This window comes from Alosa sapidissima, chromosome 24, assembly GCF_018492685.1.
Source record: "Alosa sapidissima isolate fAloSap1 chromosome 24, fAloSap1.pri, whole genome shotgun sequence".
NCBI lineage: Eukaryota > Metazoa > Chordata > Actinopteri > Clupeiformes > Clupeidae > Alosa > Alosa sapidissima.
Genome location: NC_055980.1, coordinates 6043485 through 6057344, shown reverse-complemented (window position 1 = coordinate 6057344; position 13860 = coordinate 6043485). Strand labels below are relative to the sequence as shown.

General features: G+C 42.3%; 1 protein-coding gene across 1 annotated transcript; it reads right to left on the bottom strand.

Annotated features, from left to right (window-relative positions):
* Nucleotides 1-5175: 5175 nt before the first annotated feature.
* Nucleotides 5176-12579, bottom strand: LOC121700575. Its single transcript, XM_042083638.1, has 9 exons — nucleotides 12435-12579; nucleotides 11967-12039; nucleotides 11733-11793; nucleotides 11588-11624; nucleotides 11305-11444; nucleotides 8966-11096; nucleotides 8791-8851; nucleotides 8453-8613; nucleotides 5176-5281 (listed from the first exon to the last, which is right to left on the bottom strand). The coding sequence occupies exons 1-9, from the start codon at nucleotides 12450-12452 to the stop codon at nucleotides 5198-5200; spliced, it is 2766 nt and encodes a 921-aa protein (XP_041939572.1). The 5' UTR covers nucleotides 12453-12579; the 3' UTR covers nucleotides 5176-5197.
* Nucleotides 12580-13860: the final 1281 nt, after the last annotated feature.

The window sequence follows — 13860 nt, the reverse complement described above, 5'->3', positions numbered from 1 at the left end:
CTGGTCTTTCCATAAGGTCTTTACTATCAACGCTAGTATTCAATAAGTCAACATAATTCATGCTTGTTAGTATGAACTTGATAGTATAAGTCAGATCGATACTAATGAAAGCACAATGAATAAACTCTATGGTGTGTGAGGCTATAGTTCCAAAGTCAGGGATAACCCTGCCATATAAAATATTTATGGAGATGATTATTGTATTTAACATAAGAAGTCATATCACATGTAGCTAGCCTATTATTGTATTGTTTTTCTATGAAATAATAGTGAATTACATTGTAATGCTTGCTGATAGAAATAGCTGATGTAGTTAAGATTGTACAGGGCCGCAGAGGAAGGAGAGAGTGGCTTCCAAGTGCAAGGAGCGCACCGAGTGCGTTCAGAAAGATCACAACCACATTTCAAGCACAGATGATCACCAGGGAAGAGTGAATATGAAATTGTTGTGTGATCGCATAGTAGAAATGTAGCTTATTGTATATAAAACTAAGGAGAGGGAAGGGCGAGTTGGGGCAGTTGTTTGGGGTAATAAACAGGACAGGGGTGGGGAGTTGGGGCAGTTGTTTGGGGTATTAAACAGGACAGGGGTGGGAAGTTGGGGCAGTTGTTTGGGGAAATAAACAGGACAGGGGTGGGGGAGAGCATAAATATCTGAAATTGCACCAGAGATGTAGCAGAGGTGTAAATTTAGCGGCGATGCTAAACTGACTGGTCTTCCAGTGCTATGGAGTAAGAGTTGACAGCAGACAAGGACACACCAATACCCACACACACACATACATACATATACACAGCAGTTCATATTCACAGATAGCCACTCATACATGTCACAGTCTTAGATTTACATAGACACTTTCACACACACTAAAGAGTAGACAATGTGTCTCTCTCTCACACACATGCACTTATTCACACATCGTGAAACCACATAATAGGTTCAGCTGGTAGCATACATGTGTTTCTGAAAGTGTGCGTGTGTGTGTGTGTATGCAACTGTCATTAGAAATGTTTCTTATGAAGCATCTCTCTGTATGTGACTATAAAGCTACTTCCAGTGATCACACTGTTTTCTGTCTTTTCTGCCTGTCATGAAGACTACACATCATTAGCTGCCAAGAGTAGCCTCTCTCACTGCATCTTTCTCTCTCTCCTTTCTAACCCTCATCTCTCATCCTGTCTATTCATCTCTTTCTCCCTCTATCTCTGTATCATTTTCTCTCTCTCTACCTTTGGTTCTGTCTCTCCTTTCACTCGTTTTATTTCTCTTGTTTGCATTCTTTTCCATCCTCTGTTTCCTTTTTCCCCCTTTTCCTCTGTTCTCTGCTCCTCTCATCCACGTCTCTGTCTCATTTTCTGTTGATATGCATATTCTGTTGATATGTGGCTATGTGTTGACCTGACACCCTTCTCTATTCACATTTCTTTAACATTCTTTATTCTCTCTCTCTCTCTTGTTACTCCTCTTTCTCATTCATTTTGAGTCTTCCTCTCCGGCTATTTCAAAAAAAAATTTCCAATAGTCAATCAATCTTGAAGTTCTGACTAAGTTGGCTGGTTTGTGCCTGAAAGTGCAGCATCCATATAAAATGTGTGCACAGCACATACACATACTGCAGCAGGTTGGGTGTCCTCCTTCAGGAAGTGGGTCACCTGGTTGTCATAAGTCACTTCCACTCTCCACACCGGCAGCACAGTACTCATGCGGGCTCAGCCCCTATACCCTAGCTCTGGGGTATATCATTCACAGTACTCATGCTCTAGCTCTGGGGTATGTCATTCACAGTACTCATGCGGGCTCAGACCCTATACTTTAGCTCTGGGGTATATCATTCACAGTACTCATGCGGGCTCAGACCCTATACTTTAGCTCTGGGGTATATCATTCACAGTACTCATGCGGCTCAGCCCCTATACTTTAGCTCTGGGGTATATCATTCACAGTACTCATGCTCTAGCTCTGGGGTATGTCATTCACATGCGGGCTCAGCCCCTACAGTATACTCTAGCTCTGGAGTATATCATTCTGTGTGTTTCTGTTTGGAGATGGTGCTTTTTGTGTAAGTTACACAGACTGATTCAAGTGTTTTTACAGACTGATAGTGTGTTTGTGTTTGTGTGTGTGTGTGTGTGTGTGTGTGTGTGTGTGTGTGTGTGTGTGTGTGAGAGAGATAGAGAGAGACATGTAGGTGTATGTGTGTGTCTCTCTCTCTCTATCTAGATGATGATGATGTGTGTGTGAGTGTCTGCTATGTGTGTGAAGAGGCAAGTCGTCTGGCCTGTGTATGTGTGTCTCTGTGGGTTTGCCCTACTCTGTCTGACTGGGAGTTCACTGAACTCATATACCCCCCCACACACACACACACACACACACCCTCAGCCCCAACACACACACACACACACACACACACACACCATCAGTAGAATCAGTGAAGCGCACAGAGATGCTCCTCCTAACCCCCTCCCTTCCAGATGGACTAGTGATATTAATCATTTTATCCTTGGTCTGTTCACCACCATACAACCTTATGTGTGTGAATAACATAAGCTGTCACTGTGTAGATGTGTGTGTGTGTGTGTGTGTGTGCGCGTGCATGTGTGGAAGACAGAGAGAGAAAGAGAAAGGTAAATTGGGTTGCAAAGTCCCAGCCTCCTTAAACAGAAGACAGAGGGCAGATAAAAGTAGGATAGAGAGAGTGGAGAGGAGGGCAAGAAAACTAAGCCATGAAGAGGAAGAACAGTACACACACACACACAGACAGAGAGAGACCATTTTACATTACATACTCTTTGATGTTTGATACGTATAAAGACAATTGTGTTCACAGAATTTATTACCACTTCACAATCAGCTTTATAGCAACACTATGTAACAATTTGTCACATTTTGAGGCATGCTTCTATCAGGCAATTCTAATCTTCATATTTGTTTTGATGGCATATGATCATGTGAAGGGCAGATAAACACTAGTGTTGTTCCCACCAGCCATCCAGGATATGCACTACGCAACTCTACGACACTACAACACTACGCAACTCTGTGTTCTGCTCTGGCAGTGCCAATGAGACTTTCAGGGAGCTATGGCACACACTAGCTTCAGTGTGTTTGGGAATCCTTCTGTGAAACCAGGAGACGGGAATGGAGATCCATCCCCCATGGAATAGAACACTTGAAACACAAAAAAAAAACATAGGAAAGTTTCATTTTACTTTAAAACTAGGACTTGAAAGGACTTGAAAGTCAGTGACACAAAACACCAGATCTGAAATGTGTTTAATTAATTTATTTTTTTTCCGTTTCATTTTTGTCCCTTTAAGATCGTAATGGTGTCAGTAGGTCATGCTTCTCTCTATAGGGAGTATGAGTGCATCAGCGTCAAGATCCCACCTTCAGCCTCTAGGAATGTCTGTGTGTGTGTGTGTGTGTGTGTGTGTGTGTGTGTGTGTGTGTGTGTGTGTGTGTGTGTGTGTGTGTGTGATAAACACACACACACACAGGTGTTAAAACGATTTAAAATTCAAATTAAAAGTCACCAAGGTGCATGCCAGTGGCCAGAGCCAGCTGTGCCAGTTGTGTTAGAAAAAGAAAAAGAGTCATCCTTGTAATGAGCTTTAAAACAGTGCAGTTGATAGTGTGCTCAAGAGTCCTTGAATTTGATGTTGCAGTTTAAGTGTTTATGACCTGGAAAGAGATACTGCGTAGAAACAGTTTCAGAAGCAGAGAATATAGAAGCAAGAAATCTGTGCATGATTGGTCCTGTATATCTTCCCTTCTGAATGCATAAAGAGAACATTTTGACCTTTGAAGTCTAGCCTATAGTCATGTAAAATGTAAATATAATGCTGATTTGATTTTTAATTCCTACTCTTTTCCCTCCTTATTGGTTTCTTGCTAATTGCAATATCTGATGTGTATTGTAGACTGCGGAACTCAAGAGGCAAAAGATGTGGACAAACAAAATGAAAGTTGAAAAATATCTATATTTCTTTGGCTTTCCATTTGCATTTGGGCTCAAAAAGAGGAAAAAAAACATAGATGACAAAAACACATTGATTTCTGTTTTCCAATAGGCAGTCAGGTGGAGACACTGGGAGAACAGTATAGTATATTTATATTTTGTGCGCTGATGTCCACATCTTGTTCTCGGGCTAAAAGCAAGGAGGTGCGATCGTTTTCTTCCAAGCAATTGAGGTTACCATGGAAACAGGACACCAGTACACTTGACAAACACTGTTTATGAAGGTGTGGGGGGCAGCAAATTCTTTGTTTGTTTGTTTGTTTTTACATTGAGTGTAGCAATTATTATTATTATTATTATTATTGCATCAAATTACACTTAAATGGAGTCAGACCAAATACATGCACACACAAACAACAACATTTGTGTGCAGAAACACAAGTATACCAACCAAAATAAGCTGAAGAATACCAAGTTTCTAAGAATACCAACCTGACCTTAGAGGTACCCTGTTCAGGCAAGCAGTGAGACACACAGAGAAAACAGGAAGTCAAAGCTCTGCATTTCCATGGCAACTGATTTAAAATCTAGTTTTAATGACAAGCAACAAACACCAATTTATCTGTCATCTCTGAAGTTATCCCTCTGCTCATTTATTTTTACTGTGTGTGTGTGTGTACTGATGCATGTGAAAGTCTGAAAGTGCATTGGGTGTGACTGTGCCTGTGTATTAATTTGTAGGAGATTTAGGGGATTTTATCACAATGGTGTTTATGAACACACACAAACACACACACACACACACACACACACACACACACAGTAAGCCTTCTGGCAGGCTGGGAGGCGGGGTGTGAAGAGATGGCTGTCTGCACCTCAGAGGTCTGACCTAAATTACAGCCAGAGAAGAACCTGTGCGTGTGTTTGTGCGTACATGTGTGTCTACTTGTGTGTATGCGTGTGTGCATTCTACCATACTCAAAAAGATTACTTTGTGTGTGCACACGTATGTATGTATTCCACTGTGTGTCCAACAAATCACACTGTGTATGTGTTTGTGCTACTACATATCTGGCAGATGATTGTGTATGTGTGTGTGTGTGTGTGTGTGTGTGTGTGTGTGTGTGTGCGTGCGTGTGTGCGTGCGTGCGTGCATGCGTGCGTGCATGTGTGTGTGTGTGTGTGTGTGTGTGTGTGTGAAAGAGACAGATTTAAGCCAGTGTGGAGCTGTGCATCTTCTATGCTGTGGAAGCCCGAGGTGGCAGACTCCCTCTTTCCACAGCTCCTTCTGCGTCACTGCTGTTTTTCCGCATCTCCCTGGGCTGAGAGAGGGAGAGGGGGAGAGAGAGAGAGAGATGGGAAAAGAAGTGTGTTAGAAAGAGAATGAGGCAGACACAAAGAAGGAGAGACAGAGGCTTAAAGAGGAGGAAAGACACACTTAGAAAAAAAGAGAGAGAACCAAAGAGTGACAGAATAACTAAAAACCAGAAGGAGAGAGAGAGGAGGGAGAGAGAGACTTAAGGAGAGGAAGGTGGAGAGAGGGGGAAGGTGAAGGAGAGAGAAACAAAATATAGCTACAGGAAAAGAAACAGAGAGAGAGAGAGAGGGAGGGAGAGAGAGAGGGAGAGAGGGGGGGTGGAGGAAGAGGCAGAAGCTGATATGGGGTGCTTCAGGAGAAGAGAGGAGATGAGAGTGAATCGAGATCAAAGCACATGGATGCCAGCGGAGGACATATACTGAACTCGCCCCCTCCATCAGCAGTTCAGAGTTCAGTGCCACCTCAACTCCCCTCTCCCTCTTCCTCAGTGTGAGTGTGTGTGTGTGTGTGTGTGTGTGTGTGTGTGTGTGTGTGTGTGTGTGTGTCAGTGTGTGTGTGTGTGTGTGTGTGAGTGTGTGTGTGTGTGTGTGTGTGTGTGAGTGTGTGTGTATGTGTGTGTTTGTGTGTTAGACTTGCACATGGGAGGATGAGAGATAGCGAGAGAGAGTGGAAATTTTCAAAAGACCTTTATTACTGAAGTTCAAGTAATACACATGACGTTAGTTTCTTTAAAAAAAAAAGAATCACACTACAAGAAGGGTGCAAAGTTAAGCTCATCATTCACAACTGAACATGAAGTGCTATTTAAACACCAAATACTTTCAAACATTTGTACGTTTTCAGTTGCTTAAAAAATATATATGGCTAGATTCCAGATTGAAGCAGTAAAAAGCATTACAACATCCTGATTCTGCCTATTTTCAGGCTATACATCACCATTATTTCGCTTTAATTTTAAAACGCTGTTTCGTTTTAAATACATTCTCAGTCCATAGAGCGCGTTTTCAATTTCTGAATCTTGTCCACTCAGGACAGGGGGAGGGAAAGATAGGCTAGTAGTGGAGGTCTGACAAGGTCCAATCAGGACTTCTGTTTAAATCCCTGTCACCATGGTAATAGCCATGCCGTAAATGTTGGTGCATGCGCAGCGAACAAGTTAACGTAAAGAATGACATCTCTTTAGTGATTTGGGGGAGATATTTATACCATTCAATTTAGATTTAAACAAGTATTTTATTGTCAATGTGACCTCTCTGTTTGGAGTTAAATAACATAAGTTGTAAAAAGGGCCAAATTAAATGAACAAAGATTCCATTTATTAAAGCAATAAAGGTCTACGCACACGGCCGGCAACGCGACGGCGATTTATGGCAGGCGACTGGCAAGATGGAATAGAATCTATTGAAGTGAATGGTGCACGCACACAGCAAGTGGAACAACAGGGCGACCGTCGCTGTCACTCAAATTCTTTCTATTTTTCAGGGCGTCATCTCATAATAGAAAACAACTGTCTGGCCAATGAATTGATGGGTTAGCACTTTTCTTCTGCTGGCTGTATAAAAAATTGCTCCTTGGGGATAATAAAGACACCTTGGACCTTGAACCTCAATGAAGGACAGTTTTGAGGTGTGGTTAAATGTTAAGTTCAACTCAGTTATACAGAAGCGGGTACGGGAGCATGCGCGTACTGAAAAGTCCATAACTGAAGCGCGTAAAAAAGGGCTTACACATGATTATGCGTGAATGGGAGAATTCGCCCCTTAGATCCTTTTTAGGGAGAAGGGTAAGAACTGCTATGGCATCTCATGGTAGCAGCCTTCAAACTAAACTGTCATAGAGCCCCTCAAGCAGATGCTCCCTCAGGGCAGGCCAAAATCACTCATGGAAGTCCGTCCATTCCAGGCACCTTCCCACTCTCCATCCTTTACTTGCAGCACCTTTTGCAACTCTCCAAAGATTATCACCTCACTGAGCACCTCATTTGAATGATCTGAGACTTTTGGGAGCGCGCCTTAAAGGGAAACTTGGCAGGATTTCCCCCTCTGCTGGAGAAATTGTGCATTATGCTATATCAAACTGTGGAAAAAGGTAACAATAAAGCACATGGATTTGTTTACAGCTAGCAAAGCAAAACGGTTAGGATGATTTTAAGGGCCCAGCACTGACAGGAGACCCCCAGAGACCCCCCTAATAATATTATATATTATTAGGGGGCCCAGAATTATTGTCTTTCATAGGGCCCAAATTTTCTAGCAGTGCCCAATTTAGTTTTCTGCTCAAATAGTTCATCAAAGTCTTGGTTATAAGGAGATGGTGCCAAATTCTAAAAATTACAAATTTAATGACCAATAATATCCAGTTAATTGGCACAAAGACAGACACACTGGAAATGAATAGAAGTGCCTGAATAAGAAAAATCATCTGTATCACTCTCAACTGTCCCCTTTCCTGTTTTTTTTATGCAGGCTTTGTTTTAAGGCTCTTCTTTCTTTTTGTGGGCGTTTTAAACAAAGTCTGTTCAGTGTTTGCTTCAAAAAGGTCCTTGTCAATCCTCATGAAAGCCAGGGCAAACTGATTGTTGCTTTAGGCAGATGACTTCAGAGACTTTCTGGCGTGAGGCAGGCCAAACAACCAAACATAGTGCATTAAAAGAAAAGCAAAAAATGGCAAACTGATTGTTGCTTCAAGCAGATGACTGCATCGGAGGCTGTCCAGACAGGGGAAATACCAACTAAGGGACATACATTATTATTAGGCCAAAACATGCTTTAATGTCTGAAAAGTGTGTATTTGTGTTGGTGGGTGAGTGTGTGTTTGCGCACACAAAAACAACTGAAAGTTTATGCTGATGCTGACAGGTTGGCCTTCCTCTCCCCAGTGAGATCAAAAGATCACCTAGTTGTGTAGGTGACTTAAACATTTAGGTCAGAAAGACCCATCTCTGGAGAAGATGTGTAACGTTGGAGTAATGGCCAACTTTAGCTCCTCTCATTATTTTCTGATGAAGAAAGAGAAGGATTATTTCAAATTCAATTATTGATTAATGAAGAAATATTCCATCTGCATACTCACATCATACTGAACCGATTTGTGCGTCACTCACTAATCTGTGAGATCACAATTAGTCCACATAATAGACACATTACAATGACGCGTTACATAAACGGAACTTCACCTTGAAGGAAAACTTGAATTTGGGCATCCTGAAGAAACAGCACCCTGCGGTCTCTTCCTTCTGGGCCATCTCCAGACGGCCGGCTGCACACGCAGGAGCCTTGGTGACCTCAGCCAGAGTCTGCCTCAGCTCGGTCTTCATGGCCTGAACCTGAGAGGAACCTGCGAAAAACAGAGTGTTCTATATTGTTCTACTCTTCCTTCAAAACTGGTTACGTTAGAGCAGGTTAAAGATTACTTTGTACTGTATATCCTCAATGGGTTTTTGTTACAAAAGGGAAAACGTGAAAATAGTTAGATCTAGTTGAGGTGATGCTTTAGATACCATCATGAACTTACTTGTGCTTGGAACAAGAGAGCCCTCACTGTCAAGGAGACTGTGTGCTCCATTCTTTGATTTCTGAAGAACACATAGCTATATCATGACTAAAAGTTATACCCTGTGCAGTACTGTATATTGTTTAGTGCAACACTCCATGACCAAATTAGCTCAATTATAAGCATCATACTTTACCTTCCAATTGAATGTTGGCATCTTCAGCCAGGATGGAGTCATTTTCTTTTTGGTCTTTTCCTTATTATTTTCCTGTAGTCCAGTTACAGCTTGAATTGGTGGGAGGGCTGCAGAAGCTGCTGAGTTGGTTTGGCTACAAGTCTTTATTATCTCTCCTGTCAATTTCTCCACCAGGAAGGACTCAAAAGATTGATCTTGTGATTCCAGGGCAGAACACAGCACATCTTCAGAACCAAACTCTCTAGTAAGATCCTTGTAAACATTTCGGTACATCAGGTGAAAATTCACTTGCTGCGGATGACTTTCATCACTTGTGATACCAAAACTTGTGTCAAGCTCACACAGAATCTTCTGGATCAATTCTCTGGAGATATCCAGAACTTTATCCGGAACTCCGTCCTGATGGGTGCCGATGGACGGGCGTGAGCTATCAACTTTCTTCAGAAGTCGAATGACCAACATGGAGACTAGGGAGGCATAGTCATTCTTGTTAGACTCTGAAAGAGGGAGGTGTGAGGAAAAGATGACTGCTTCACACTCACTATTTTGTGGCAAATAGTTAGAGTTAGTGGTGGATGACGTCATTTCAGTGTCTTGCGGCTGTTTGTCTAAGAGTTTCTGATCCTCCCTGACTAGTTTCTTGAAGTCGTCACTGTTGGCAGATGCAGCGTTTCCCTCAAACTCTGTGGAGAGAGTCACCATGACCTCTTTGACCATCACTTCTGTGAACATGTTGAGGATACAGGATGATGTTGAGGTCTCTAGGTTCTGCTGGGAACGTTCTTGGTCCTCAGAAGATGCTGAGGGGAACAAACATGATGACACTAGTCGCTTCACAGCCTCTTCTACATAACCGTAAATAAATCCAGATGGAGCTTCATTCTGTCTCTCAGCTCTGGCTGGTAACTTGCAGAGAATGGAGTCTGAAAGGCTCTTCCCCGCTGGCACAGAAATAGTCTGGAGGCCATGAGAACTTTTTATGATCTTTTGGACTTGATCTGCAATATCATGGGAGAATGGCCACATTTTTGATTCAGAGATCAATTTCTCCAGTCTGATGGGGACGGGAACAAGTCTTTCACCTTCTAAGACGGTGTCCACCACTTGGGCGATGGCTTCGTTGGCACATGCAGGAGACAACGAAGAGCCTTCCATGTTGACAATCACTTCAGGGGGAACAGGAGTGCCATGAAGTTTGGTTGGGTCTTCAATTTCTCTGTCAGCTGATCTTAAGAAGTGAGGCGATGGCAGTTGAGGGCTTTGGGACCTGTCCTTTTTTGTTTCCATGCCAATCATTCTGACTTCACTCAACAAAGCACTGAGGATCTTCTGAATCAGTGCTATTTGCTCTAAATCTTCTGCACTCTTAAGATCAGAAAGTTCACACTGCATGAACAAAATCACTTGGCTAATGACATGTATGGCAGAAGCCATTGTTGTCTCCTCTTTACTGTTAGAGTAAACAGATCTGGAAAACAATTTCCTCACAGCATTCTGAATGGCACTGAACATTGTTTGTGATGTTGCGTAGATCCTTCTCATAGAGACACCTCCCATGACTCGTGTTGTCTCCACAAGATCTTTCATCCCCGCAACGACATATCCAACGACGTCATACGCTGCTAAGTGAATGTTTTGGCCTGAGTCCTCGTTCATGGAGTCGATAACATCACCGACAAGATCATCAGCAACAGACTGTGAGTGAGTGCCAGGTGGATAGAAGGCAGGAAGCTCACAGAGGTCTGTCTGGCTCTCTGCTTTGGTGTTTGACTCATGGTCATCTTTGGCAAATACCTCAGCTGGAGATTCAAGGCAGGAATCACTGTCAAGAGTGTTGAGCAAAACCTCACTCACTTGTTCGGTTGCCCTTTTCCTAAATTCAGTACCGGTCAGCTGATCCAGTAAAGGAATAGAGAGTGATAGTCCTGAGGCTTTGGCATGTTCAGCCCTCATGGGTCCCTCTATTAAGACAGGCACTGCTGGCTGCAAACCATTGGCTATACGGACAGATTCTTGCAAAATCTCATCCACTTTTTTGTGTGCTGCTGCCAGGAGCATTTCATCTCTAATCCTCAGATTTCCTTGCCCCAAGGACAACTCTCTAGCCTTCTTGGTATCTGATGTGCATACCCTGTTCCAAGGCATAAACACATGTAGATATCTAGCAATGATTGTTGCGATTGAGCAATTGCGCATGATTTACAATCAGGAAGCTCTACTTTAGGGATGCACTAGATGATCGATGTCATAAATATTAAATGCTTGTGTTTTATATATATATAAAAAAGGTTAGTCATTCCAGTGATTACTGCCTGTACTGAGGTGTGAGTTGCCCTGACCTTGCTGTTCCACATGGAATCACGTATGTGACAGGAACACCCAGAACTTTTCTAAGGGCTGTGATCAGGTAATAATGAGTCGTCCGGACCACTTTCGCAACTATGCAGGCACAAAGCTGGCAAAAGTCTTCTTTGGTCCCCTGAGTAAACAAAAAAAGGCCATAAGCTATTTCATTAGCGTGTTAAAGGATAAAGCATACTACAGAGTTTGTTTTGTTCTCTACACATCATGCCATTGATGACTAATATATGCATGACATTGTGAGGATGAATGTAGTCTCACAGGCACATGTAGAGCCTCACAGACAATTCTCCAATGCCTGAAAAAAAAAGGGGGGAGAGAATTTTAGAACATCACTATCAGACCAGTAAAGAACATTTAGAGGGTTTTTTAGGGTTTTTTCTTCATTTTTATTATTCTCTCTTACTCTTCCGTCATGTTTTCCACGAGGTGGCGTACCATGGGGGACAAGTTCACATGATCCTGATCTGAAAAAGCAGTGGCCTCCAGCTATTTTTAACATGTATGGAAGGGCATGTAAAACCTAACTGTTTTAGCATGGGCACAGGGTGACTTGTACTGATTGTGAGACATTTAACACAACTTTCTCTATTCTTTTTGACCATTTCTGTTGACATATTTTAATTTGGCACAGACTAACCTGCATCAATATTTGTGGTCCTCTTTGTAGAGCTACATTCAGCCCTTGGTTCCACAGAACATTTCTTCTTTGGCTAAAGCACAAGAATAGTCAACCATCAAATCATTCTCAGTAGAGTTCTGAAGACTATGTTGGGATACACCCAGGCCATGAGTGACCATTACACCCAGTTATCCCTTTAGCAGTAAGGTAAAAGTTCACACACTGAGACAAATAAAACAAGTAGACAACAACTCCAATGCACATCTGGAATGTATTGGTATTGTATGCTGACGATAAGCAAGTATGTTCTAAGAAATACCCATACCCGATTTAAGAAGTTTCCTTTCGCATTTATTCAAGACATTATTCAGACCAACTAGCCTACAAGACAGTTTTGTTCAACATTCAATTAGCCTACACTTAAAGAAACAGTAATACGTACGTAAGACTGTAATAGCTCTTGAGTCAGACTATTCCTGAGCTTACCTCGTTTCCTTCCGACATTGTGAGGTCGGGAAGACAAATGCCCGCAAATAGGAAATTATAATCTTTTAAAGTAGGCTATAAGTTAGGCTATAGGCCTAACATGGAAGAATCGCAATGTCGACCTACACAAATGAGGTTACGTTTTGTCTGACAGTATTTCAAACATCACCATGAAAACTAGGGCCTAGGCTATTATGACCTAATGAAACAGCTGTTTTGCGTCACAATGCCCTGACCTTCCTGCAGAGAACGAACGCTAGTGAATTCCAAAAAAATGTTCTAAATCGTCCCCTTGGAATTATAACGTTCTATCTGCATTCAGAGTAGGCCTAGTTCCTCTGAGATATTGAGCTTCACGTTTTAGAACTCCAGAGTTATACCAGAGAGGGTTGAAGCTGGGCTTCAGTAATGAAGGATTTTAATACTGATTGAAGGAGAAAAAAACTCCAAAACGTCCAAACTTTAACGAAATACCTCACCTCATTAGGCTGTCACGGAATAAGAATATGTCCATATCTCAATTTTGACGAAAATGTATGATAGAACCATTTCATTCTAGGGGGAGGAGGTGTTAAAGCCAGTCAACTTCTAACCTAATACTAGCCTACTATTTTATTTTCTTTGTAAAATTCTCCATATGCATGATTTATACAAGCGACCTCTACTGGCGCTGTACTGCAGACCTTAGGGGATGGTGAAGTGATGAGCTCACAAATGTATTGATTGTGATCATATTTCTTATTAACTGCATACATACAGTACAGGTAGTCTCAGATTCATTAGTAGAGGCTTTTGTGAGTGCCATGAGTGGGGACCGCCATGCCTCCCAGTTTGACACTGGTTATTGGCAACCCGTGGAATACAGACGAACAAAACCATCAGATTCTGCTCTTAACCACAATTATTCAATGCACATAAAAGAATTAAGTTTGTAAATAGAAAACACTCTTCCAGGTCACAGCAGAAACAACTCACACTCACACGTGCTCCTTGCACTCACTCCCAGCAGTCGGAGAGAGAGAGCTGATTTGGTATGTCCAAAGAACACAAATGCCTGCAAAACACAAGAGTGTGAGTGCGGAGGAAGAAAGAAAACAAGTGAAAGGTTTCTTCCTTCTTGCAGGCACTCACTTTGATTCTCTGCACTTTGCTCTCTCCCCTCATTTGTATCTCTACCTCTCTTTCGCTTTCTTTGTCCATTTCTTAGCTTCTTACATACTGACACCCTCTTTGCATCCATACACGCACGACACCACTCCCATTCATTTCCCCCTAGACATTTTGCTATTGGTAACCTTCTGGTTTACTTAAATAAATGAATATTTGGTTTGAACCTTGTTGTCCGTGTCCCTCTTTATGTTTCGGTCTGGGAACGAGCTGGCCGTAACACAGGAGAGAGGGGGAGGGGTTGATTTGGGGTGTCCAA

Coding starts and splice junctions, on each gene's coding strand:
- LOC121700575 (XM_042083638.1), bottom strand. Junction 11,794..11,966: donor GACCACAAATATTGATGCAG/GTTAGTCTGTGC, acceptor CTGCTTTTTCAG/ATCAGGATCATGTGAACTTG. Junction 5,282..8,452: donor AATTCAAGTTTTCCTTCAAG/GTGAAGTTCCGT, acceptor TCCCTCTCTCAG/CCCAGGGAGATGCGGAAAAA.